The sequence below is a fragment of the Biomphalaria glabrata genome, chromosome 8 (genome assembly GCF_947242115.1).
Source record: "Biomphalaria glabrata chromosome 8, xgBioGlab47.1, whole genome shotgun sequence".
NCBI classification, from domain to species: domain Eukaryota; kingdom Metazoa; phylum Mollusca; class Gastropoda; family Planorbidae; genus Biomphalaria; species Biomphalaria glabrata.
This window is the reverse complement of record NC_074718.1, coordinates 534,924-562,501: the sequence shown is the minus strand read 5'-3', so window position 1 is coordinate 562,501 and position 27,578 is coordinate 534,924. Positions and strand designations below refer to the sequence as shown.

Sequence of the window (27,578 nt, the reverse complement as noted above, 5' to 3'; positions counted from 1 at the left end):
TATAGGTTGCACCAATCGGTGTTTGGGAGTAACATCCTTTGAAACTGTTGTTGTCAACCAATATGGCGTTAGATTAAACAGCTGATTTCATGTCTTATAAGTTATATCCAGAGTCTTATTATTATTCGTTCATAATAATCAACAGTTACTAGATCCTATCACAAACTTTTACCTGGTAATTTGGAGTACTCTTGGGAGTTCAGAGCAGACTGTGTGGCAGTTTCTGTCTTCTTCAAAACAAAAAAACAAACATTTCAACTGTCTTATCCTCACTAAATATTTGTTTATATATTGAAAAAAAACAACAACAACCATTTTTAGCATACATTACATGATATAGTAGAGAAGAAAGGTTTGCTGATCAATTAACTTAGGAACTTAAAATATCAAGCTTAAACATGGTTCTGACACATAATGATACCTAGACATAGACTCCCAAATAGCTAAGACAGAATGACCAAAAGTGTCTGGCACAGAGAAGCCATCACCATACAAACTTAACTAGAGGTCAGTCTGTTTTCTTCTCAACAATTCTCTATGCTTTGAATCATGGACAGTGTATAGAAGGCATGCCATGAAGCTTAGCTCTAAATGATAGAGCATATGGACACCACACTATGAGAATAGGAGCACAAACTGCAAAGGATAAAAAAAATCAGCCTTGAAAGAAATAATATAGAAATCCACACAACCTTACATTTACCCAGTATGCAGCCAAACATTCCAAGCTCATCACAAAGGCACAAAAAAATGGAATGTGCCACCTAGAGGACAGATGTGTCCTATGAATTATAATGAACGAACTATACATTAAATATGATGTGAGCTGTTAATAGATGTTTTATTTTAGATGATTCAGACAAGAAAGATTGATGCCTATTATAAGCTATCCCGACAAGATCAATGCCTAATCTTTCGACTCAGGACTGGACACAACAGAATGAGACAACATATGTACCGGAAGCTCAAAATTGGAACCAGTGAAATCTGCCTATGTGGAGTGTCACCAGAGAATGTCCTTCAAAACTGTTCTCTTTACCATGAGGCCTGTACAAGAAACTGACCCCAATACACCCCAATAGAAAGAAAACTATATGGAGAGATCCCTGATTAAAACCACTGCGCAGTTGATATAAAAATATTGGTTAAGTCATCTGAATGCTCCAGCATAAAAATAAGAATGAGGAAGTAGAAGATGATTCAGATGATCCTTTAAAAAGCCAAGGAAGGTTTTGAAAGATTTTTTAGCCTTTAAAAAAAAACAACTACTGATCAAATACTTTTACATTAAGGTAGTAAAGTAAAACTAACAAGAAAAATGAGCCTTACCTGAGCTATGTAAAATGATGCCAAAAGATCAGAAAGTCTTACTGTGCTTATAAACTGAAAATCAAACAAATATTTTAAGATAATCTTAAATGTAGCAATTGATTTGATATAAGTATGGGTTGAAGTGACACTAGAGATGTGGGACAGGTTTCATTCAGTAGGCTAGGCTCTATCATTTTCAATTATTCTAAAAATATTTTTTTTTCCTTTTTCAAAACTCATCATGAATTGGACAGGTAAACATCATGGCTCTGTTGAAGCACATTATAAAAGAAACTTATCTGAAATAGGGAGGCTTTGTGCTTAGTTGAAATGCACCTGTACCAGAACAAATAATTTTTAAAACCAATTAAAACATAAATATTTTTTTTAGTACTTTCATAAATATCTTTTTTTAAATTTTTAAACATAGTTGGGTTCTTTGGGTAGATTAATTCAAATTGTGGGAGATGTACTATTACTTCAGTTTCTTCTTCTTCTTCTAGCCAGCTTTATTGCTGCTGAGCTGTGAGGTCTATTGCAGACTGTGCCAAGGAAAAAAAGTGTGCTGTTTTCTTCAGTTGTTCAGCACTGCCGTAGAGGGTGTTGGTTATGTTGGGCTGTAGTGGAAGTAGGGTCTGCCTAAGGTGGATTAGGGAGGAGCATTCAAAGAGGATATGGTTTACGGTTTCAAAGGGGTGGGCGCAGTGTCTGCAAAGGAGGAGTTGTGTGGAGTTTATTTTGTTCAGGTGGTAATTTAATAGTGGAGTGTGTCCTGTTCTTAGTTGGAAAATTGTAGATTGTTCTTTGCAGGGGAGGAAGTTAATACTGTCCAGTTTGTTAGGCTTAGTCATTTCTCTGTACATGGCTCTGTCTGTGTTTCCTGATGCCCATTGGTTGAGCCACTCCTCTTTGTGATTGTTGACTAACATTGACGTTAGGGTGAGGTAGTTAACAGGTCTATCTGGTTGTTCCATAGATGAACCTGCCTTTGATAGCTTATCTGCCTTTTCATTTCCCATGATGCCAATGTGTCCAGGGATCCACTGTAGTGTGATATTGATATTTAATTTTGATATCATCTGGTGGATTATCACAATGAGTGTTGTCAACTCTCTTGGGCTGTTTGAGGTGCTGCTGTTAAGTGCTAGCAGAGTAGATTGGGAGTCTGTAAGAACAACAATATCTGATGGTGGTTGCACTCCTTCATATAATTTGTTTTCCACTGTCTGAAGTGCTATGGTAATTGTCTCAATTTCGGCTTGGAAGTTTGAGCAGTAATCGCCACAGGGTGCGCTTATCTCAAAGTGTTTATTTTTAGGGAAGACCAGGAAGGCACCAAGACCAGCATTGATGGTAGCTTTGAAAGCCGATCCGTCTGTATAAATATGGATAGCTGTTTTTTTTTATACCTTTCGATTGTTTCAAGCGTGCCTACTTTGAGCTCCAGTGGATTTAATTCTTTGTTAAGGTGTTATTTAGTAAATGTATTTTGATGGTTGGTTGTTTGTAGTTTAGTCCGGGTGTAATGTTTGAAAACCTGGTAATTTTTTCTCTGTTATTGGGTAGGTGGTGTTTTAGGGCTAGTTCGTCAGTAAGTTGGATCAGAGTCCTTTGCTTTTTTTGGTTGTTTTTCCTATTTCTCTGTGTTAGTAATTTATTTGGATGATCGTCCTCCAACCTTCTGTATCTCTCAATAGCTTCTAATGCTGCTCTGTTGCGCCTTAACTTAAGAGGTTCAATATTGGAGTCTATTTCACAGGCTGCTGTGGGAGTAGTTTTCATACCTCCACTAATTAGCCGCAAGGCTTGGTTTTGGATTGTATCTAATGATGATTGATAGGTTTGGTTGGCAGCTACTTGTATAGAGAGACAGTTATCCAGACATATCCAGTGTATAACTGTCTTAAGGTTTTCTTTTCAGCTCCCCAGGATGTTCCTGCTAGGTGTTTTATTATGTTTAATCTTTGTGATGCCTTTTCTTTTAAATCTGCCATAAAGTGTTTTAGAGACAGTCTTTGGTCTAGTTTTACACCAAGATATGTTGGATTGTGATAGTAAGTGTATGTGTTTTGCGTGGCTGGTAGTGCAGTGTGTGTGCCTGTGTATGAAATGACCAGTGGACCTTGAGTGTATATGCTTGAGTGAACAGCAGTGTGTCAGGGACTGTGTGTAAAAGGAAGTCAGAGTATAGAGAACAAGTGGCTGGAGTAAAGAGCATAAATAAGGGCGAAGAAAATCATTGTTTATTGAAGCTCGTGTTGTTTTAGTCTATTACATGGTGTCAGATGGACCGACTCCACCCGCCACAACCGCTGGAATTAAATGGCAACGTAGCAGAAAATTGGAAAAGGTTCAAACAATCCTTTCAGATATATTCGATAGCAAGTGGACTGGATACCAAAAGCAGAGAAGTACAGTCTATGACATTACTGCATGTGATCGGCCAAGAAGCAGTGCAAGTCTATAACACTTTCCAATGGACGGACAATGAATGTAATTAATGTGAGATTAGCAAGTCCTTCCATACACTTCACTGCATTCTTAATAAGTTTGAGAAGTACTGTCTACCAAGAAAAAATGTTACCATTGAAAGACATGTTTTTTTCCAGCGTTCTCAACATGAAGGAGAGTCATTTGACAACTTTGTCACTGACATCAAACTCAAGGCAAAGACATGTGAGTTTGATTTGCTTAAAGATTCCCTAATAAAAGATAGGATAGTTGGTGGCATAAGGAATGAGAACACCCGAGCAAGACTTTTGAGAGAACCAGATCTAGACCTTAACAAGGCAGAAAATATATGTCGGGCAGCTGAGGCAACTGAATGGCAGCTTAAACTCATGAATGAAGAAAGTGGGGTACACGTTGTGAATTCAGCTACCAATAGCTTTAAAAGAACAAAAGGAAATGTGAGTTGTAGCTATTGTGGCAAGGAACACAGACCACGTCAGTGCCCAGCTTATGGGGAAACATGTAACAAATGTCATAAAAAAGGTCATTTTTCGTCAGTGTGCAGATCAAAGCCTGTAAGTATAGTGAAGTCAGAAGGTCGAGATGACTCCATTGAGGAAACATTTTTCATCTGCAGTATTGGCTCCCATAGTCTAAGCAACGAATGGAACTCACTCATTACTGTTGAAAACAAACAAGTCACATTCACGTTGGATACTGGAGCACAAGTCAATATTCTCCCATACAGAATCTTCAAGTAATTAAAAAGAAAGAAACTTCTCGAAACAACATCCAAACTTACTACTTACAGTGGAGAAAGATTGAAGGTTGTTGGCAAAGCACACATTAAATGTACTGTTAAAAGTAAGACAGCCATAGTAGAATTTCAAATTGTGGAGACATATTCAAAGCCAATTATGGGTCTACCAGGCTGCCAACAAATGAATTTAATCAGAAGAGTTGACTTTATAGAGGACGATACACTCTCAGGCTACGCAGATGTATTTACTGGCTTAGGCTGCATGGAAGAGGAATATACTATAATGGTCAATTCCAACATTAAACCTGTTGTACACGCAGCAAGGAAAATCCCAGCGGCACTACGTGAGGAATTAAAAAATGAATTGAGAAGAATGGAAGATGAGGGTGTCATTGAAAAAGTAGATCATCCCACTGCATGGGTCAACTCACTTGTTATTGTTGAAAAGAAAGGAGGCGGATTAAGGATATGTCTAGACCCTAGAGACCTCAACAAAGCCATTCAAAGAGAACACTATCAATTACCTACTATAGAAGAAATAGCTAGTCGACTAAGTGGCAGTCAAGTGTTCACGGTATTAGATGCCAACTCTGCCTTTTGGCAAATTAAATTAGACAAGAGCTGTACAGATCTAACAACTTTTAACACACCTTTTGGTCTCTACAAGTTCCTTCGTCTACCATTTGGGCTTAACTCTTCTGCAGAAGTATTTGCAAAACGTTTCCACCAAGCTTTCGACGTTATACAAGGGGTTGAGACATACATGGACGAAATACTGATAGCAGGTAGAACAATAGAAGAGCATGATGATAGACTTAGGCAAGTTCTTGACATAGCAAGAAGGAAAGGAATCAAACTGAAGCCATCTAAATGTAGCCTAAGAGTACGACAAGTCAAGTTTGTAGGACATATCATTACAGATAGTGGTATAAAGCCTGATGACTCAAAGATTGAAGCAATACAATCCATGCCATACCCTACAGATCGCAAGGAACTAAAAAGATTTTTGGGTATGATTAATTATCTTGGTAAATTCTTACAGAACTTGTCAGAAATAACTGCCCCATTAAGAGAGTTACTTAAACAAGACAACGAGTGGATATGGTTGGAACAACATCAGAAGGCTGTTGATTATTTAAAGAGTTTGATCCCAACCGCCCCAGTTTTAGCCTTTTATGATGTTTCACAGCCAGTCAAGTTGTCTGTGGATGCTTCACAGGAGGGACTTGGAGCAGTATTAATGCAGAATGAAAGGCCAGTGGCTTACGCCTCAAGATCTCTTACAGACTGTGAAAAATGATATGCACAAATAGAAAAAGAAATGCTTGCCATTGTCTTTGGAGTTGAACATTTCCATTACTATGTGTATGGACGTCCAATAAAGGTTGAAACAGATCACAAACCTTTGGAAGCGATTATCAAAAAGCCTTTGGCATCTACACCACCTAGGCTTCAGCGGATGCTTCTTCGACTAATGAAATATGAAATACTGCTGGAATACAAGCCAGGCAAAGAAATGTCTATTCCAGACACACTGTCAAGAGCATCGCTACCAATCAAATATCCCTCAAGTGATGACTGGCAAGTTCATCTGATCGTCAATAGTTTACCCATGTCAGATGAATATATGAACATTTTTCAGCAGGCCACTGCAGATGATGCTGTTTTAAGGCTGTTAAAGAATAATATTATGATAGGCTGGCCAAACAAGAGAGCTGAAATTCCACAAGAAATTCGAGCATATTCAGGATTTAAAGAAGAACTTAGTGAAAGCAATGGTTTACTTTTTAAAGGAGAAAGATTAATAGTACCAAAAGTATTGCAAAAAGAAATGCTTCAAAGACTGCACCAAGGTCATCTTGGGCGAGATAGATGTCTTGTTACAGCTAAGGAGGTGTTCTTCTGGCCTGGAATGTCTAAGCAGATTATAGACATGGTATCAACATGTGCAGTGTGTAACGAACACCATAAGTCCCAGCAAAAGGAGCCATTGTTACCACATGATACTCCTGTACTTCCTTGGGAAAAAATTGGAGCTGATAATTTTGAGTATCTCGGTAAAAACTATTTGCTACTTGTAGATTACTATAGTAATTTTTTTTAGATAAATCTTATCCCAACACTAAAGGCTTCAGATGTGATCATACATATGAAATCACAATTTGCTCTTGCAATTTCGAAATGCTCAATGCCCTGATGGACCTTCACCTGCACGACTGCTCATGGGCCGCCGTCTGAGGACAAATCTTCCGACAACGGAGGCCTATCTCAGACCTCAAATCCCAGACAAAAAAGAAAATGCTTGGAAAACAAGAAAAAGTAATCAAGCAAAATATTACAACAAAACAGCGAGGCGCACCGAGCGACCACACATTCAGCCTGAGAGCAAAGTGTGGATGCAAAAGAAGCCTGGCGATTTATGGGAACCAGCAGTGGTCATCTCAGAAGCGGAGACCCCGAGATCATACTGGGTAAAAACACAGAATGGGATAACTTACCGAAGAAATAGAAGGATGTTAAGAGACACATGTACAAAATCAAGGGTCATGCCTGATATTTTTGAAATGGACACCCCAGAGACAGTCATTAATGGTCAAACCACACAGCCAGAGAACGTGAGCGATACAAATGTGCAAAAGGAACAGACTAACACTACCAATCCGCCGCCTGTAATAACTCGATATGGTAGGCAAGTTCGGCCACCAGTACGTTACCCTGACGCAGATAATTAGATACATGTATATCTTTTTATTATTATGCAATTTGTATATAATTAATGTCTATTTGTAAACCTAGACTGTTGTTGTTTTTTTTTTATTACACATTTTATAATTTATATTGTTACTATTGATAATATTAACAATTGAACATTCTGTTGTGTTAAACATGTATTCAGTTTACTCATTTGTTTATAGTGAGACAGAAATCATTTGTATAGTCAATTGATATCTCAAAGCTTTTAAGGAGGGAGATGTGATAGTAAGTGTATGTGTTTTGCGTGGCTGGTAGTGCAGTGTGTGTGCCTGTGTATGAAATGACCAGTGGACCTTGAGTGTACATGCTTGAGTGAACAGCAGTGTGTCAGGGACTGTGTGTAAAAGGAAGTCAGAGTATAGAGAACAAGTGGCTGGAGTAGAGAGCATAAATAAGGACGAATAAAATCATTGTGTTTATTGAAGCTCGTGTTGTTTTAGTCTATTACAGGATTTTCTTCTTTATTTATTGTCTATTTTTAGGATGTAGTTTCTTTTTGCTGTTTTGTTGCTGTGTCTAAAGATTGAATAAACTGACTTTTCTTTGTTTACTTCAGTTCAAAAAACAGTACTGAGAAACTTGAAACAAAAATGTACAAACTTAAAACAGTGTGTAAATGTAAAGTAAGAACTATTTTTTTAAACTCATACCTTTATTTCAGCAGGGCGGTAATACTTTCTATTTTTGTCCTCTATAGCTGTTTTGTACCTTTCTCTAGGAAAATGTTTGATACCAAAGTTGCCTTTTAACTTGCGAAGGACCTTCTCAATTGTTTTCATTCTAACATCATCTTCATTTATGGCTAATGCAGGCCAACTTACACTCAATAGAAGAGAGGCATCAGTGTTCTGCGATACAAAAAAAAAAAAGTCATTTCGAAAAGTTCAAGGATACAAGAGTATGCAAATATCAAGATCCAGGATTCTTGTCCATTTAAAGTTCACAAGATTAGGTTTTGAGGAATATACATGGCAGCAGAGTAGTCAAGTGCTTGGTTTCCTGATGAAACTGACTAGATCTCACATTATGCCATAAAAGTGCTTTATTGTCAACTAGTCCTGCTACATCTGTAGTTTCATTTATTTGCAATGCATATGTACTGCATATTTCTTATTTTCAAAGCAAGTAACAATTTTTTTTATGGCTCATTAAATGATATGATTTAATAATTGGTATAAGTAATTACCTCCCCCCCCCCCCCCCCCAAAATAAATGAAAACAACCTAACATAAATGTCAAGAGCGTGGGTGTGTAAGATGTGAGATTGTGTGTGTGTTTGTTTATTTTATGGGTTGGTGTGTGAATTGTTTTATCACGGGATTTTCAAGGGGGGGACAATTAGGTTTCTAGCGGTCAGTCTTACAGTTGGAGAGCTGACCTGGTCTGAGTAGGGTGCTGATGTTTTGTGTATTTCATAAGAGTGATATAATTGTGTGCTTTATTAAGTATTAAAGTATTATCGATATTCATGAATATAAGGAGTTAGAGTTGATGTATACTAAGTGTTCGTATTTGAGTTAAGCAAGTATTGACAAGTGTAATTGAGAATCATACCCTAGATTATCGAGCCATATGTAAGTGGTAAAGAACTCCCCAGAGTTCCCTTACAGTTGGGGGCTCTTGTGAAAGAAAACCAGGACCTCTCGTCGCATAAATTGTATAAGTAGAGCAGTTATAAATTGTTATTGATGTACTTAAACTTACAAATATTGTTCTACATGTTATATTGCTGTTAACTTGACACTCATTATATTTTAAAACATTTTCCTCATGTTATTGATGTACTTAAACTTACAAATATTGTTCTACATGTTATATTGTTGTTAATTTGACACTCATTCTATTTTAAAACATTTGTCCTCATGTGTTATGCCCCTTGATTTGGCCTGAGGAACGGCGGTGGTTTGAAGTACCAGTATAGAGAGGACAGCGACAGCCCGAAGTTGCATCACGAGGACAGGTTGGATCACGTGCAGGGAGTGGAAGTTAAGTGATTTGTGTTACCTCTCGTGTAGCTGAACCCTCTACTTTCTAGCCTCTGTTTTCTTGCCTCTATTATAATTTGTTTCAATTTGACTATCATCTATCATATATTTTCCTTTTTTTTTCTTTGCTGTCATACTAGCCTCTCAATTTAAGGCTTCAGTCATTTCTTTCTGATTTTATCGTTGCCAATTTTTGCTATAAAAGCAAGAGTCTTTAAATCAACGTATTCTAACTTCCTATTGGAATCTAATAATCTGATCATTATTTCAATTTGTATTTTTCTGTCTTGATCATTTACTTGCCTAGTTAGTCTTTCTAATCTATTGTATAACTAAAAATATTCTGCAAAATTAGGATTGATTTTATTTTCTTATTGTATGTATAATAGAGCACTATAACTATTCTTAAGGTAGTAATTTAAGGTAAAAGAAATACTAGGACTGTTATTTTAACATTTTCTGTAAACTTAGTGTAGCAAACGTACTGAGTGCTGTGTATTATAAGGATTAGAAAGTAAAACATGGAAAAAGAAAGTGAGGCAGAGAAACAAAGAGAAAGATCTGAGAGGGTGGAGGAAAGAGAAATGTCCAAGCTGCAACAGATGATAAGATTAAAAGAACTGGAATTGGAGGAAAAAGAGAAAGACAGACAGGAAAGGGATAAAGAAAGACAGGAAAAGAAAGAGCAGAGAGAACATGAGGAAAAAATGAAGAAACTTGATTTACAAATCGCACAGGAAAAAAATAAAACACAATCAAGCGCGACAACCGGAGTCACGGCCCAGAGACCAAGACTGAGTAAAGGTTTCCCGGCCATGACAACAGAAGATCTACCTTGTTACCTCGACATGTTCGAAATGGCAGCTAGGAGAGACAAGGTTCTAGAAGAAGACTGGGTGGCACAGCTGCAGGAGAAAATAACACCTAAACTAAGGCAATTCCTGACACAGAGAAGATTAGTGGACTGCACTGACTACGAGAAGATAAAAAAAGAGCTCTTAGACTATGTGGGAATGACGGAGGAAGCCTGCAGGAAAAGATGGCATGAGACTGTCCCAATTGAAGATGGCCCAAGAGAATTTTTTGTGGCATTACAAAAGAACTTCCGACAGTGGTGCGAGGCGGCGAAAATAGAAAGGAACTTTGATCAGCTGGAGGAGTTAATATTGAAAGACTCTATACTCAGTGCCCTAAACGAGGAGGTAAGAGAAGAGATCCTAGATAAAGAACCTGAGTCGTTGGACAAGCTAGTTGATTTGTTGGAGAACAGAAAGATTATCTTCTCGAGCAAAAGCATTTTCAAGAAATCGAGAAATTATCAGGCCAACGCAGTGAGTGACAGAAGAGATTTGAATAGGCAAAATTACCGCTACCAAACCAGTCCTAGCAGCGCAAACTATATCAGGCCAAACATTGAATACCATGAGCCCAGAAGGAATTTCATCAGACCCCGCTATAGCAATTCTTACAACAGAGCAAGAGGGCGATGGAGTAGGCCAAATTACACATTTAGCAACCAAGTTAACAACAGAAGAAACAACTATGGAAATGGAATGTACCAGAATAACCAAGGAAGGTATAGGAATGAGACAAGAAGGAACTACTCCAATCAAGCCGAATGTGCCGTGGTGCAATTGCCTGAAAGACAAGGGACTTGCAATCTGATTTACCACAATCCAGAAAGTGTGGCTAACTTCATTATGAATGACAAGTCTATTGGATCGCTAAACATAGAAGAAGGAAAGCTGAATGGAAGAAAGGCGTCGATCCTGAGAGATAGCGGCTGTAGCATTATCGCCGTAAGAGAGACACTTGTCAATGAAGACGATATTTTACCCGAGAAATGCTCCTTGTGCTTAGCAGACGGGCAAGTATTTAGATACAAAACCGCAAAGGCAATGCTTGACACACCTTACCTGAAAGGAGAATTCATCGTGGTGCTATTTCCTGAGCCGGTCGCTGATGTGTTAATAGGCAATGTGAAAGGTCTGTTTGTGTCAGCCGTAGAGACGAGAGGAATGAAGGACAGAGAAAGGGAAGAAACTCAAGTAAAGTCTCCGGTCATAGGAACAATTATAGAAGGGAGTCTAGAGAAGGAACAAGAAGAAGATGAAACTCTGGCACCACTATGGAGAAAATGTACCGAGCAAACAACACAAGTGACTAAAGAAGCATGTATTACGTTTGTCAGGAAGAAGAGTTTGCTTTACAAGAGAGTTACGTCCCTTACGGAACCTCAAGTTGTTAAAGATCTTTTAGTTGTTCCTAAGGGCAGGCGTAAGTTAATACTGGAAAACGCCCACAGCTCTCCACTGGCAGGGCATATGTCTGTAAAGAAAACAAAACTTCGTATCTACTCTGAATTTTATTGGCCAGGAGTTGATAAAGATGTAAAACACTTAGTAAGATGCTGCGACCCATGTCAGAGAGCAAAAGTTCCAGGGAGAGCTGGTAAAGCAGTGCTGGGGAAGATGGACAGACAAGGTGTACCCTTTAAGAAAATCGCAATAGACCTGGTTGGACCTCTTCCTATGACAGAAAGTAAGCATAGATACATCCTAACTATGATAGACACATTCTCCAGATGGCCTGAAGCTGTACCTTTGAGAAATATAGAGACAACTACTGTGATAGAAGCTTTGTATTCGGTCTGCACTAGGATTGGTTTTCCAGAGGCCATTCTCTCTGACAATGGTTCTCAATATGGTTCAGATTTATACACAGAAGTCTGCAAATTCTTCAATGTGAAGATAATCAAGTCCTCGCTATACCACCCGGCCTCGAATGGATGCGTAGAACGCCTACATGGTTCACTTAAGAGCATATTAAGAAAGCTGTGTTCTGAACGATCTAAAGATTGGGACAAATACTTAGCCTCGGCATTATTCGCTATAAGAGAACTGCCCAACGATACAACAGGATTTTCACCCTACGAACTTGTATTTGGAAGAAAAATTAGAGGGCCTATGGCAATTTTGAAGAAACTTATGACCAAAGAAAAAGAAGTTGACACTAATTACACTAACTTGTTTGAATATCTTGAGGAATTAAAAGAAAGACTACAAAGTACAGCTAAGATTGCATGTGATAATGAAGACATAGCGAGGCAAGAACAAAAACGACTATATGATAGAAACACTGTAAAAAAAAGTTTTGATACAGGAGAAATGGTATTAGTGTTGAAACCAAAAAAGGGAGATAAGCTCAAATTATATTGGGAAGGCCCGTACAAGATAGAAAAGAGGTTATCAGACTTAAATTACATAGTAAAGAAAGGAAACAAATCAAAGATATTTCATGTAAACAGATTAATCAAATATTACACCCCAGTTGAAGCATCAAGTAACAATGTTGCCAACAGTAGCTGTAAGAGTAACATTTTGTCTGCTGCATTTATTGGAGTCATTGATGAATATGACCATGATGAAACAGGGCAAATCATTGATAATGAAATAGAGGAATTAAAACTACCGGAAATGATCCATAGAAATGGAGAAATAAACCAAAGGGCAATAACCATTAATAAAGACTTAAACCAAACTCAGAAAAATGAAATTGAAAAACTCCTTGAAGACTTCGCACACGTAATCTCAGATGTACCAGGAAAAGCGAAAGTGGAGCCCTTTAAAATAACTCTAACATCGGATAAGCCTGTCAATTTAAAACCTTATAACGTACCAATGGCATTGAGACAAAGGCTACAAGAAGAAATTGAGTCGATGATTAACATGAATATTATTGAAGAGAGTGAATCGCCTTATGCATCTCCTATGATCTTAATCAAAAAGAAAGATGGAACCTTGAGACCAGTTGTTGATTATAGGCAATTAAATTCCATAACAAAATTTGATGCAGAAGTCATACCAGATCAAGAAGAACTATTTATCACACTAAGGAAAGCTAAATATTTTAGTAAATTAGACCTAACGAAAGGTTACTGGCAGGTACCATTAGAAGAGAGTAGTAAGCAGTACACAGCGTTCAAAGTACCTAATGCACACTATCAATTCAAATATCTCCCATTTGGTTTAAAAAACAGTCCTAGTTTCTTTAACAGAACAATGCGTAGAGTGCTAAAAGGTTTAGAACAAGTAGTTTGTTATTTTGATGATCTGTGTGTGTACAACACTGATTGGCAGAGTCACATGTTCTCATTGAGACAGGTGCTTGAGAGGTTAGGAGAATTCAATATTACTGTTAAGCCTAACAAGTTACTAATTGGGTTCCAAACTATTACATTCCTAGGCCATAAGATTGGCCAAGGCTTTCTTCAGCCTGAAAATTCTAATGTCAGTAAGATTCTGCAGCTACGGTACCCTAAAACAAAGAAGGAAACCCGATCATTATTAGGTCTGCTCAATTATTATCGCTCCTTCATTCCAAACTTTTCAAGCTTGTTGTCTCCCTTTACTGAAATTCTTAAAAAAGGGCACCCTTCTAAAGTTGCTAAGACTGTGGAGGGGGAGGTTGCATTGGAGCGTATACAAAGATACTTGACTTCTCACCCCATTTTAATGTTGCCTGATCCGGATAAATGTTTTTATCTACAGTGTGATGCTTCGGACAAGGCTGTTGCAGTTGCTGCTCTACAGTACGTGGGAAACAAATTGCATCCTGTCCGTTTCCTCAGCAGAAAATTACTCCCACGTGAATGTAAATACAGCATAATGGAGCGTGAGTTGTTAGCATTAACATGGGGAATTAAGAAGTTGGAACACTTCTTGTATTCACGTAAGTTCATTGTTTGGACTGATCACCTGAATCTCAAGTATCTCAAGTCTGCAACCACCAATGCTCGTATTGCTAGATGGATATTATACCTTATGGACTTTGACTTTGAAATACAGCACATTAAAGGTACAGACAACTTTTGGGCTGACCCATTGTCTAGGCTGACAGTTTGAACTCACATTATTGTCTCTGTCAGAAGCATACCTGGTATTGTAACGTTTTCAGACTGTGCACGTCTCAGCAATCCAGTATGTACGTTGGACTTTTTCAACTATGATCGTCTCGTCAGAGAATTTACTACTATTACTACTACTACTACTAGTATTATTATTGCTAAATGATATGGACTGAACTATTCATCTCTTTGTGTTTTAATTGTACTTTGCACAAGACGCGTCGTCTCATCCAGTATTGAGAAGCATCGGAAGTCAAGTCTTAAGCTCGATATTTACAAACAATAAACAGTACATTGTAATCTGACGTCACAAGGGAAGGAACTGGACAAGTGGAACAGATGAAGATTAGTTTAGTTATATTAGTAGTTTAATTATTTCATATGCATTATTATTGATGAACTTGTTTTTTTGGTAATGGAAAGATAATTCATGTATTTTATTAATGTTGATGCATAGCAGTATTGTATTCATTATTTCATACTTAAACTCATGGATGTAGCTTGTTGAATTGAAACAAATTACTGGTGCAAACATAGTAAGATGTACTGTGTAAGTTTAAGTAGTATCTTTTTACCATGTTGTACTTCAACAATCAATGTCATTAATTAATTTTTTTAGTGTACATAATATAGACTTAGATTTTCAGGGAAAATCTAGGGGAAGTAAGGGGGAGATGTCAAGAGCGTGGGTGTGTAAGATGTGAGATTGTGTGTGTGTTTGTTTATTTTATGGGTTGGTGTGTGAATTGTTTTATCACGGGATTTTCAAGGGGGGACAATTAGGTTTCTAGCGGTCAGTCTTACAGTTGGAGAGCTGACCTGGTCTGAGTAGGGTGCTGATGTTTTGTGTATTTCATAAGAGTGATATAATTGTGTGCTTTATTAAGTATTAAAGTATTATCGATATTCATGAATATAAGGAGTTAGAGTTGATGTATACTAAGTGTTCGTATTTGAGTTAAGCAAGTATTGACAAGTGTAATTGAGAATCATACCCTAGATTATCGAGCCATATGTAAGTGGTAAAGAACTCCCCAGAGTTCCCTTACAATAAACATAAAATTGAAATACATGATGCAAAATAGAGCCATGAGATTTATAACAAACAAATATTCACATTTGAGTAACACCATTGGTAAAGTCACTAAATTTAGAAATTTCTGAACTAAAGACTAAAAAGTACAGTAATAAAACATTAAACACTGAACAATAATTTGCAAATACAAAACACACCTAATAATATACTAAGAAAGACACAAAGATAAAAGCACATTTCTTTTTCCATATGCTAGGACAAGTTTGTCCAAGTATTCCTTCCCCGGTGTCATTAGAGCATTGAACAGTTTGTCTGAATTAGCGAGGTTAATCATGCAAAATGAAAACCATATAGTGGACTGTGCAGAAACCTAATAATGGGATATTCAAAATAAATGTCAGTTCCTATTAATCAAACATGAATACAAACTGAATGTAGTAAGATTTGCTGTGGTTGAGAATTGGAGATGTAAGACTAATAGCAGTTGTAGACTGAGTGATCTACAAAAATGAAGTTTCTCTGCTAGGCTGCCTAGTACCTAGTACATACATTCTTTTTTCTTTGGCCTCATATTACAATGGTAAAATGGTTATAAAGAGGTGAATAAAATATGGTTAAATATAGATAAGCTCTGAAGAGGATACAAACAGATCTCTGAACTGGCCACAGCACCAGAGCCCATGTACTATGCTAATATCTTCGACCATCAAGTCCCCAAAAAGAACCTTTCAAGTTAGTTAGGTTATTAGGACTCATTGTTTTGCACTTTGCCAAGAGTCTGCCCACATACTTTTTTTTTTTACTTTTGTTATCTTTCCATGGGCATTTTTTTTACAAAGAGGCTTTGTTCTTTGCTTACCTCAGAGTTTGATTCCCAGGGTAAGATTGTTCTGTTCCTGTGGTGGGCATCAATATTAACAAAAATCCCAGACCAGGTGGCTCCATGCTCACCAAATAAGTTGCATTCATTGACTGCCTTAATGCTGCTCTAGCAATGCCAACTGAAATGATGACAAATACAATAATATATTTCTTAAAACATCTTGCATTTCTTGCTTATGATAAGATAAGATAAGATTATGTGTTCTATTTCATTAAATTAGATGTCAATGAATAAAAAATTAGATATCCAGTATTATATTTATTTTTGGGGGGATATCTGTTTCCATTGTTATCTTTTTTTACTATTGTTATATCTAGTAAGCATGCATCTCTATTCTTCCATTGTTTAAGTTACCAGCATGTATCTCCATTGTTATAATTATCAGGCTCTCTGTCCTTATTGTTATATTTACCTGGCATGAATCTCTGTGCTTTTATTGTTATATTTCCTCTTTCCCAGGTGTTCTATAAGCTCATAGTCAGGTGTTCTATAAGCTCTCTCCACATAAAAAACTAGATTCTGTATGAAGTTGACTTCATCTGTTGAATGAATCCCCTGAAATAAAAGTAGGAAGAATTCATTCATGCTTTTAAGCATCATTTCTGCAATCATCAAATACAAATTCAACTTATAAATATGATAAGAGCGGCACAACACATCTTTTTTTTAAATCAATGTTGCCTTTCATGATACTGTACCATTGTTAATTGGGAGAACTAAAAAAAAAATCCTTTTCAATAAATACCAAGAATAACAAAAAATTTTGTTATTGGTTATTTAAATAACTATATGAGTACAAGCAACAAGTACAGGTAATAATGAAAGTGCATGATGTAGAAGATACTTTGTCTGGCAGAGAAGGGGCAAAGTTGAACAACTGGCAACTAAGCCAGGTAATCTTCAGGTAGGAAAGGCTCATTAGCCTTAGCTTGCCATTCATCTAGAAGGAAAAAACTGAATCCAAACTCTGCTGCCTTGCGGCTGTGCCCAACATGGGAATAGTTTTGGTAGTCAAACCTGAGGAAAAAATCAGGAACTTGTGACCTTTGGGCAGCTTGCAGCACAAATGCTACATCCTGGCAGAACCTGTGAAGTCATTAATACCAAGCAGTATCAGCACCTGTGTTCCCTAGGAAAAAAAAAACTTTTTTGGAGCAAGGGGAACTGTTATGTGGACAACATTGTTCTGACCATAGCTAATGTCCAGGCCATCCTCTAATTTCCATGAGATGATCCCTATTTGCAGGTGACTGATAAGGTCATTGTTATTGTGGGAGAAAAAAAAGGTTATAGTTCTTTTTCCCTCATTCTTAGACATATTCATAATTGTATAATTAGAAATGGAGGTGCAATGGATGAGCAGTAAGCCCTTGGCTCCTGAGCTGGGTGTCCCAAGTTCGAATCCTGGTAAAGGCTGCAATTTTTAGTTTCAGGATCTTTGGGGGCCTTTGAGTCCGTGCAGCTCTAAAGGGTACGTGACATTAGTTGGGAAAAGTATAGGCGGTTGGTCATTGTGCTGGCCTCATGACACCCTTGTTAACTGTGGGCCACAGAAAAAGATTACCTTTTCATCATCTGCCCTATAGACTGCAAGGTCTGAAAGGTGAACTTTACTTTTTTTTTTAACTATAATTAGAAATGAAAATATTACTTGCTGAAACAGTATTTCTATTTACTGGTAATCCAGGAGATATAGTGCAACTCTGTAATACAATAGAAATATCATTTTTTTATTCTTGTAAGACATACAAAGGTTCAGCAAGTTCAAGTTCCTATAAAATGTTGTATATCTTGAGCTATGCAAGGTAAGTATATTTGTTACATATAAAGTGTGCTAAATGAAATAACATCTAAAAATATTAAGAATATTAAGAAACAGTTTCAGGTGAAATAAAATTTTCAAGCGAAATCCTTTAAAACTTTTTCCCATGTCTCTCTATGCTTTAAATAACTAATAACTTTTTCACAACTTCAAGACATTTGATGATTTGTACTGGTGACTGATCATTTCATCCCTGGTCACATCATCCCTCACATCATCCCCAATCAATTCATCCTTGGTCACTTTGTCCCCATTTAAATATTTTTTTCTAGTTGTGTAACTGTGCTGTTAAGGCTTCGCCTTTAAGCCCTTGTTTATCTAATATATAAATATGTTTATTTAGAACACTTTTTGATATTTTGACAGTTATTTTAGTGTTTATATTGTTCCTTCCACTCTTCATAATTTTTGAGAAGTGAAATAATATATGTAAATAAATAGATATATTGTAATGCAGGCTTTGTATTTAGTTCTATTGTTTCTGTTTGCTATAGGGATGCCAATATTATCCTGCACATTTTGTGTTAATGTTATGAACAAATGCCAAGGTGTGGTGGAAGTAGGGGAAATCTCTTGAGAGATACAAGTACAATTAGAATAATTATGATCTTGCCGCTCTAGGCTGATTACTTATCAAAAAAGGTAAATGTGTGGTGAAAGTGATGGATATCTTTTGAGAGATGAAAATGATTAAAATACTTATGATCATGCTGCTGATAACTTTTCTCCTGACGGCCATCTTTTTTTATTTTATCTTTAATTGTCAATCATTCTTTCTTGAATATGAGCATGCAATTTCAAACCCAGATATAACATTTTATTTTTTCTAATTTCTAATAAATGCTGACCGCAAGAAATACGCAACACTGGCTAAGAAATTAAGAATGATGTACAGCAGGGGTGGGCAAATTACGGCCCGCCGACACTTACAGAAATCAGGTGTGCCCACAGTATATACAAATAAAAATGCAAATATATTAAAAATATATCTTTATAAATTATTGAAACTGTCTCATTATAAATAGTTTCAAGTAAACGAAGATTACGCTTATTGGCTATATATCAATACACTCAATTCAAGACACTATCTCTGATCAGTATTTATTCAATGCTATAAAGAACTGTGTTGAGTGTTGGGTAGGCTTGGAACACGATGGCAAGTGCAACAACTGATGCAGCTCGATCTTTGACTGAGATAAACTCTAAACAGGAAAGTTTGCGCAAAGCTGCATAAAATTTCATTACACGGAAGGGGTTAAACTTTCAACAGCCCAATGAATTCGCTAGCTTAGCATGGACTTAGTTTCCAATATTTCTAATGAAAAGTGGAAGACAGATTTGGTGATTTTGTTATAGGTGCTATTACAATTGGTTGTTTGCATATGAAATGTTAATGCATGTTAAATCTTTTCAAACAAAGCTTTCTCATTTCTACAAACAAGAAAAAGAAAACAGGTTTTGTCATTTTCCTTTGCTGAAAGGTGGAACTATTTATAGTGAAATGATGAAAAGTACAACACTTATTTAGATTCCTTAATTGTGCAATTTATAAAAGCAAATTTTAAATGTCAAAAACCATTTTGCAATACCATCAGCTCACTAGAAACTGATTCAGCTCCAGAGGACATAACTCCAAGCAAAGAGAAGTCCCAGTTAGTACTTCCACTGGAGTCTTATGGGTGCCTGAAGCTGTATTTCCACACGTAAAAAAAAACCTTGCTGCTGTTCACACTATTTGGGTACACATACATCTGTTCCTCTTCTTTGTCGTCCTCATTTTACATGTATATTTTGAGATGACATTTCTTCAAATAGACTCTGTTATATAGGACAGTTTTGGGGTCAGAGTCTTGTTCGGGTCACTTGATTTAGTATGCACCATTGAAGGACATGGTCAGCACTCTCAGGTGATGCTCCACAAGGGCAGGTATCCCTCGTCCCGACTTTTAACTTCCAGAACATATATTGTCTCTTTTTTTGTATGTGTGGGAACTAAACAAGTATTATCACTGGTCGATGTTGACTGACTGTAATTTGACATAAGTCACAAGGGTAACAACTAGTAAGCTAGTTCCATAGTTCCGGAACATAATGTACGAGTGTAAAAAGTAAAATACTGCACATTAAGTACAACTGTATATTTGTGGGAATAATATAATATTAAAAGACAACAGCAATGTTTTTAAAAAATTGTAAAATTGGTTTTTAAAAGTTGCTAGCTGTTGTTGTAATTCCTCAACGTGGAGTGTGAAAAAAACAAACAACGTAAATAAAATACAGTGTAAATATGAGTTAAAAGACATTCTGCACAGTTAGCTAGCGTATCTTTTCTAAGTTGTATATATATATTCCCAATTTTTTTTTAATGCGGCCGTTGATACAAAAAGGTTGCCCACCCCTGATGTACAGCAATACGAATCAATGGATTGTCTTCTGTACCAACTATCAATAGCCTATCTTATCTTTCAATTAACATGCAAAAACAATTTAGCTCTATAAACGTTAGTTCTATATCTATAAATGATTTCAATTAACATGCAAAATAATCTTTACATTAGCTCTATATCTATAAATGTTAAATTTTTATATTTTTAATGACATTATATTCTGTTCTTAGTTAATGTGTCACACTTTTTGTCTTGTAAATGAAATAAAATGAAATACTGTTAATTTCAACCTTTTTACAATTATTATTTGGTGGATAAGAGGATGAAATGACTAGCGGATGAAATAACCAGGGGATGAAATGAACAGGAGATGAAATGACCAGGGGATGAAGTGACCAAAGATGAAGTGACCAAAGATGAATCGACTGCGATGAAGTGACTGTGAATGAAATGACCGGGAACCATTTGTATCAGTCTCTTGCTGTTCTTAGTGATCTTTAGTTCCTAAAGCTAATTATATTTATTTTCTAAATCTGTGTCATGCATAGTGTATGAAATATTTAGAAATGTAAACAAAGAAATAATCTTGAGACTCACATCCATATTTGTGAATCAGCTGAAAGTGTCAAGGCTCTACATCCATAAAACAATGATTTGACTAATGACTGCATAAGTATAGAGTGGGGGTTGGCGTGATATTTTTATTGTTCAACCATTCCAGTAGATTCCCACCCCTTGTCAACCTGAAATAACTATGAAAAGAAGGTTTTCCATCTGTCATGATCTTTCCCAGGTGAAAAGAAAGGTCATATTGTCTCTCACAACAGTTTTAATCTAGTCAACTAGACTCTCTGAAGTGTCTTTCAGAGTTGCACTAATATTATAGAAGAGCAATGTTAATTTCATTTCACAGTTCTTTAGTATGGGACAATCTTTCACAAATTAATCACAAGCCAAAGATTTGTTTTGTATTATTCTTACACTGTAAAACACTAAACTTATTTTTTTTTTGTTGTAGATTTAAGATTTTGGTTGATAATTTTAACATTTAAAGCTATAAGCTTTTCTTTTTTGTATCTTATCTTCTTATCTTATACTATACAGACCTTACTTCAAAAATGTTATAAATAGGGATTGTTAGAGGGAAGCACTGATCATGTTGATGACACTTAAAGTATATAAATAATGTTTGCATCAGTCAAACACACCAGAAGACTTTTTAAAAATGATATTGAATTGCTCATGTTAATTAGTCACTTAATGACTTAAGAAAATTGAAGACTATTTCCTCTCATCCCAAACCTCATGGAGGATGGGAGAGGATTGTGGCAGACAGATTTTAAACCCAGAGCCATCAGTCCAAAGCAGGTGTACAGTTAGCATAATTGTACTATGAAATTGGCTAACTTTGGCAGACTCATTTCCTGATTGAAAAAGATTAATTGAGAATTTAAAGAACTAGAAATCATTTATTTGTCTCTCTGAGCATTCTATCAAGTTTTGTTTTTTAATTGTTAATCTACTGTTTAGTTTATGTACTTTTGTTGCAATGCTAAATGTCTTTTGATCCTGAAGTCTCTAAACCTAGTGTTTCACTGACCTAGTTGGCCTCACTGCTGTTTTTTTAAGACTGTTCTAGTATTGGTATGTTTCCTTCAGTTGAGGAATCCAAATCAAAGGTGTTCATTTATTATCTGAAATATAGGTTAAATAGCATTTCTATTTTTGTTCTTATTAAATTGGAAAAACATTGTGGTGGTGTTTTTTTAAAACTCCTGACAAATGGCATACAAAAAAAAATCCATTTTGATCAAACAGGTCTTATGTCTGCTTGGTGGCACATGATCTATTATCTACTCAGGGATGTAAGACATCCTCCATCAGGCATTTATCCTATATGCTCTGTATATTGCTGAATTGTTCACTTGTAAGGTAATTTGTTATGTGTGCAGCATAGTGTGAATGTGGAAAGGTGCAAATTTGTGTTGAAATAGGAAGATAAGAAACCGAAAAATGGAGTAATTTAATTGACATATTATTGTTTGTTAATCAAGATTAAGAGTCTCATCTGCTCGTAACATAACTAATTTACTGACTCGTTTTAGGATTATTCATTTTTAGATTAGAATCAATGTCCAAGCACTCATGCACTATCCATGTAACTTTTGCTTTTTACATTAGGTTACTAATAGTTTTATCTTTCTACATGGCTGTGTCTTTGGCTACAGATTCCTGATGACCAAGAAACAACTTACTTGCAAATGTTCATATTCTTTGCCTCTGTATGCTGGGTAACCAGTGACAAGATCCAATGTAGAGTGCAGGGCATATGCTGGACTTAATTGGATTTGAACTTTTCTACCTTTGAAAAAGAAAAAACAATTGTACTCAAATCTAGTTTAAATTTGATATTTACTTAACACACTAAAATATTCAGACAAAATTATTCATTCAATTTATTATCTTCATTATTGTCAAATAGTTAAGGTTATGTTTGTACGATTTTCTATTTCATGTCAACTGGAAACATTTTAAATTTGAAGTCTACTAGAAAACATTATATGCTTTTTGTTACCATGGAGAAACTTTTTACTTGACATTTAATTGAGAACAATGATGAATGTGCTTTTTATTTAAAGACACATAAGTTAATAATGCTATTTGATTGAGAAATATCTAATGAAAGATAACTTAATAATGCAGCCAACTATTTCTTCTTCTTCTTCATCGCTCTCATTGTTATGTTGGAGTGTTCATATGACTAGACCAATACATGAGATGAACTGCGCAGTGGTTTCCAAATCAGGGAGCTCTCCATATAGTTTTCTTTCTATTGGGGTGATTTGGGGCCAATGTCTTATACGGGCCTCTTGGTAAAGAGAGCAGTTTTGGAGGACGTGGTCGGCATTCTCTGGTGATACTCCACATGGGCAGATTTCACTGGTTCCAATTTTGAGCTTCTGGTGCATGTGTTGTCGCATTCTGTTGTGTCCGGTCCTGAGTCGAAAGATTAGACGTTGGTCTTGTCGGGTTAGCTTATAGTAAGCGTCATCTTTCTTGTGATTTGGATGAGAGATCGTCCATTTCTCATTTATTTTGTTTACAATTAATTTCTTCATTTCTTCTGGATAGAGTGCAGAGTTTATTTGAGAGTTAGTTCTCCCACTCTTGGCGAGTGTGTCAGCCTTCTCATTTCCTTCTAGTTGTATATGGGCTGGTATCCATTGAATAACAGTTTTTTTGCTGTTGTTGTTGAGCTTTGTAAGTGCTGTTCTGAGGTTTTTAATATAAGAGGAATAAGAGGAGTTTTGCAAGCTTTGGAGGGTTGTTTTTGCATCGGTTAGCAAGACAATATGACTGTGAGGGGAACTTGGATGATTTGCTAGCATGGTAGCAGCTAGTGCTAGTGCTTCCCTTTCTGCTCTGTGACTGTCAGAGAGCTCTCCAGTTGCAATGGATTTTTCTAGTTTTTCTCCATCTGGCCATTCGATAAGTATTCCAGCTCCTCCATTTGTGGTGGCTTTATGGGATGAGCCATCCGTGTAAACTCTGATCCACTGATTGCTAGGGTAATTGGTATGTAGAAAACAGTTCACTATTTCCTTAAGCTCTGTTGGTCTGTAATCAGATTTTCTTTTTATATTTTCAATATGGTCCCTTATAGTAGGAAGAGGGCTTTCGTCCCAGGGTAGAGATTCGTTATAGTGTATCGAGGATTCCAGAGTTATTTTTTCAAGTTGGTGTTTCTTTTTTAGGTTTAGAGATTCCTGTAAGAAATTGGTCCTTTTGAGACGTTTTTTTGTGCCAGTTTTGTGGATTTTTGTTCTGAGTGGGTGCCTTTCCAAGGTTTCCAATTTAGTGAATTGGGAAAGGATTTTTATTTCTCTTCTTTCATCCAGAGAGATCAGGGCAGCGGTTTCCTCCATAGCTCTTATGGGTGTTGTTTTGATTGCTCCTGTCATAATCCTTAAACCAATATTTTGAACCTTGTCTATTTTTCTTAGGTTGGTTTGGGCTGCTGAGCCCCATGCTGAGGCACCATATTCTAGTACAGGTCTTACATAACTGGTATAGGTCTTTTTCAGGATGTTGTGATTAGCTCCCCAATCTGTGCCAGCTAATTTTTTCAAGAGGGATAGTCTCTGAATGCCTTTACTCTGTGTTTTATCTATTTGGTTTTTCCAGGTTAGTCTCGGGTCATAGGTGACTCCAAGATATGTAGGGCTGTCATTTTTTTCTAAAGCTTCCTTATCTAATGTTAATATTATTGTTTGTTGTTTTGTTGACAGTGAGAATATGGTATATGTTGTCTTTTTTGTGTTAATGGACATGCCCCAGTCTTTGGACCAATTATTGAGTATATCGAGAGCATCCTGTAATCGAAATTTCGATGTTCCTACATATTCTTCTGTGCTAATTAAGGCAAGGTCATCTGCATACATGCTGCTTTTAACTTTTCTTGGTAGGTTTTGATTTAGATCGTTTATGAATATTAGGAACAGTGTTGGGGATAGGACTCCTCCTTGGGGGACGCCATTTTTTATACCCACTGTGTGGCTTCTTTGTCCTTGCATGCAAACTAAGGCTTTTCTATTATTTAGATATTCCTTTATCCAGTTGTACATTCTGTGGGATATGTGATGCTGGATTAGCTTGAGCAAGAGACCTTGTTCCCAGACTTTGTCAAATGCTTTTTCTAAGTCAACCCACACAATTGTTGTTGGTTTCTTTTCTTGAAAGCCGTCTTCTATTTCTTGTGTGATGAAGGCAATTTGATCTTCTGTTGATCTGCCTTTTCTAAAGCCAGCCTGGGCTTCAGTGAGTAGGTTATTTGACTCAAGGATCCATGTCAGCCTTCTATTTATCACTCTTTCCATCAGTTTGCAAGTACAGCTAGTGAGGCTCATGGGACGGTAGCTATCCAGTTTATTTCTTGGTTTGCTTTGCTTTAGTATAGGGATCATAATGGCTTTTTTCCAGATGTTTGGAATTCTGCCAGATTTCCAGCTAGCATTGAATATTTGTAGCAGTTTTCTTTTGGCTTGAGGACCCAAGTGAAGAAGCATGTCATTAGATATTTTGTCTGGGCCCGGGGCTTGTTTTGGTTTGAGGACTTTTAGGGATTCATCTAGTTCCTTCATTTTAAGATTAGTGGTCATTCCCAAGGAGTAAGCTGGATTGTTTTCTTTAATTTTATCTTGTATTTCTGAGTTTACATCTTTATTTCTACTTTCATTAATTTGTATTTGTCCAACGCTTTGGAAAAACTTAATGAATTCATTTGCTGCTTCTTGACCTTTCAGGGGTTTGTTGTCCTTTTCTATTACTATAGGAGTTGTTCTGTTTTCTTCCTGGTTGAGACATTTGGCTATACGCCAGAGTTTGTGGCCGTCTCTATCTACGTTTAGTTGTTCTGTTTTTTCATGCCAACTTTTCCTCATGGCGGAAAGGTAATTTTTCCTGAAAACTGCGTTAGCTGCTTTTAGATTTATGTTATTTTCTATACAAGGGTTATTTTCTACTGTGTTTTTGGCTTCAATAGTGGCATTGTGGAGTTGTTGAAGGTGATCAGACCAGTTGGGGATATAATCTTTTCTTGCACCTCTGGGAATTGATTCCTTAGCTGCTAGGAGGATTGCTTTGGAGAAAGCTGAGAATGACTTATTAACCTGATTTGATTTGCAGTTTATTGAAGTTGTGTATAGGTCTGTGAGCTTTGAGAATAGGTGCCAGTTGGCTTTTTTGTAGTTCCATCTGGGGATGGTGGAGTTTTCTGATATTTTGAAGGAGGTATCGATACTGATCAATATGGGTCTGTGGTCACTGGTAGCTAGCTGGTCTGCAACTTCTCTGGTGCACTTTTTGGATAAGTTGTCAGTAGCGAAGGCTAGATCTGGAGTGGTTGATGTTAGCCAGGCTCTTGAGAAAAAGGTTGGTTTATCCTCAGGTTTATTAAGCAAGATAAGTCTGTTCTCTGCTTGCCATTCTTCAATTTCTTCTCCCCTGGCATTTAGGTCTGGGTATCCCCAGCTCTGAGAGTGACTATTCATATCTCCTAAGATTAGACAGTCTTCTTGGTCAGGTATTTGTATGTGGTCAATCTCTATTTCCTTGTCTGGTGGGAAGTAGCAGTTAAATAGATTAATATTTCCATCTGGGAGAATTAGCTTAGTTCCCATTATTTCTGATTCTGAGGAGTTGGGCATAGTTATGTCTGTGGTAGGGATGTCATTTTTAATGAGGGTTAGGATTCCTCCTTTGGGTCTGATTTCTCTATCTTGTCTGATGCAGGTGTAGCCTCTAATGGAGAAACGAAGATTACTGTTCAAATGAGTTTCTTGGATGCAAGCTACATCAATTTCTTTCTCATGCAGAAATATTTTTAGAGCTTCTTTTTTCTTTTGGATGCCCTCTGCGTTCCATTGTAAGATTTTTAGACTTTTGGTCTTGGAGTGTTGGCCAGTAGTTTTTACTTTCTTGTCCCTGCTCCTGGCTCCACAGGCAGAGACAGAAGAACCACCAGCTCGCTTGTGTGGGCTCCTTCGAGGCGGAGAGCCGGGCCCCCTACCTGCGCGGCGGGATTCCACAGGCAGGACACCACATCTATTAGAATGGTTACTGAACTCCAACATAGATGAGGTTAGTGTTAATGTGTTATGCGCCAGGAGGCCCATTGACTCCGACTTCAGCCTGCTTTTCTTTCTGGGTGTGCTCCCATAGCCTTTGATCATCCAAGATCATCTGCAAGGCAGCAGGTGTTTATTTTCGGAGTTTTCTCTCCTAGATGAACTGCTATCCCTAGCTAACAAGTTTCATCTACCCGGGTTTAGAGTTAGAGCACCCTATACTCGCTTTTTGCAATCATTTCCCTGGATTTCTGAGATGTTTTTAGTAAATATTCTAACCACTGGAATACTTCATCTCATCCTCCATGACTGCAAACCAGTTGGTCCATGGCTGTTTATTTGCTATTCACAGCTAACCCTTATATCTAAGGGTCTTTCCCCTATCCGCAACCTGGGGACGCGCTTGGTAGAAGGTGGTAACTCCCCCAAGAGCCAACTATTGATTTGTAGAGAAATTTTATACCACCAATAAATATTTTTTTAGAGCTGCACATGTCTTGGATTTCCAAACTAAGAAAGCATATTGTTAAGTAATTTACGTGCAGACCCTGGGACCCAGGAGTAATCCAAACCTAGTTATTTTATGCACTGACCAAAACAATATGATTTTAATATTGATATGCAATGATATTCTATGCTTGGTTGTAAACAAACTAC

At 36.9% G+C, this 27,578-nt stretch overlaps 1 protein-coding gene across 1 annotated transcript; it reads left to right on the top strand.

The window, feature by feature from the left end:
• Positions 1 to 9,782: 9,782 nt before the first annotated feature.
• Positions 9,783 to 14,165, top strand: LOC106067157 (uncharacterized). Its single transcript, XM_013226299.2, has 2 exons — positions 9,783 to 12,367; positions 12,569 to 14,165. The coding sequence occupies exons 1-2, from the start codon at positions 9,783 to 9,785 to the stop codon at positions 14,163 to 14,165; spliced, it is 4,182 nt and encodes a 1,393-aa protein (XP_013081753.2).
• The last annotated feature ends 13,413 nt before the right edge of the window (positions 14,166 to 27,578 follow it).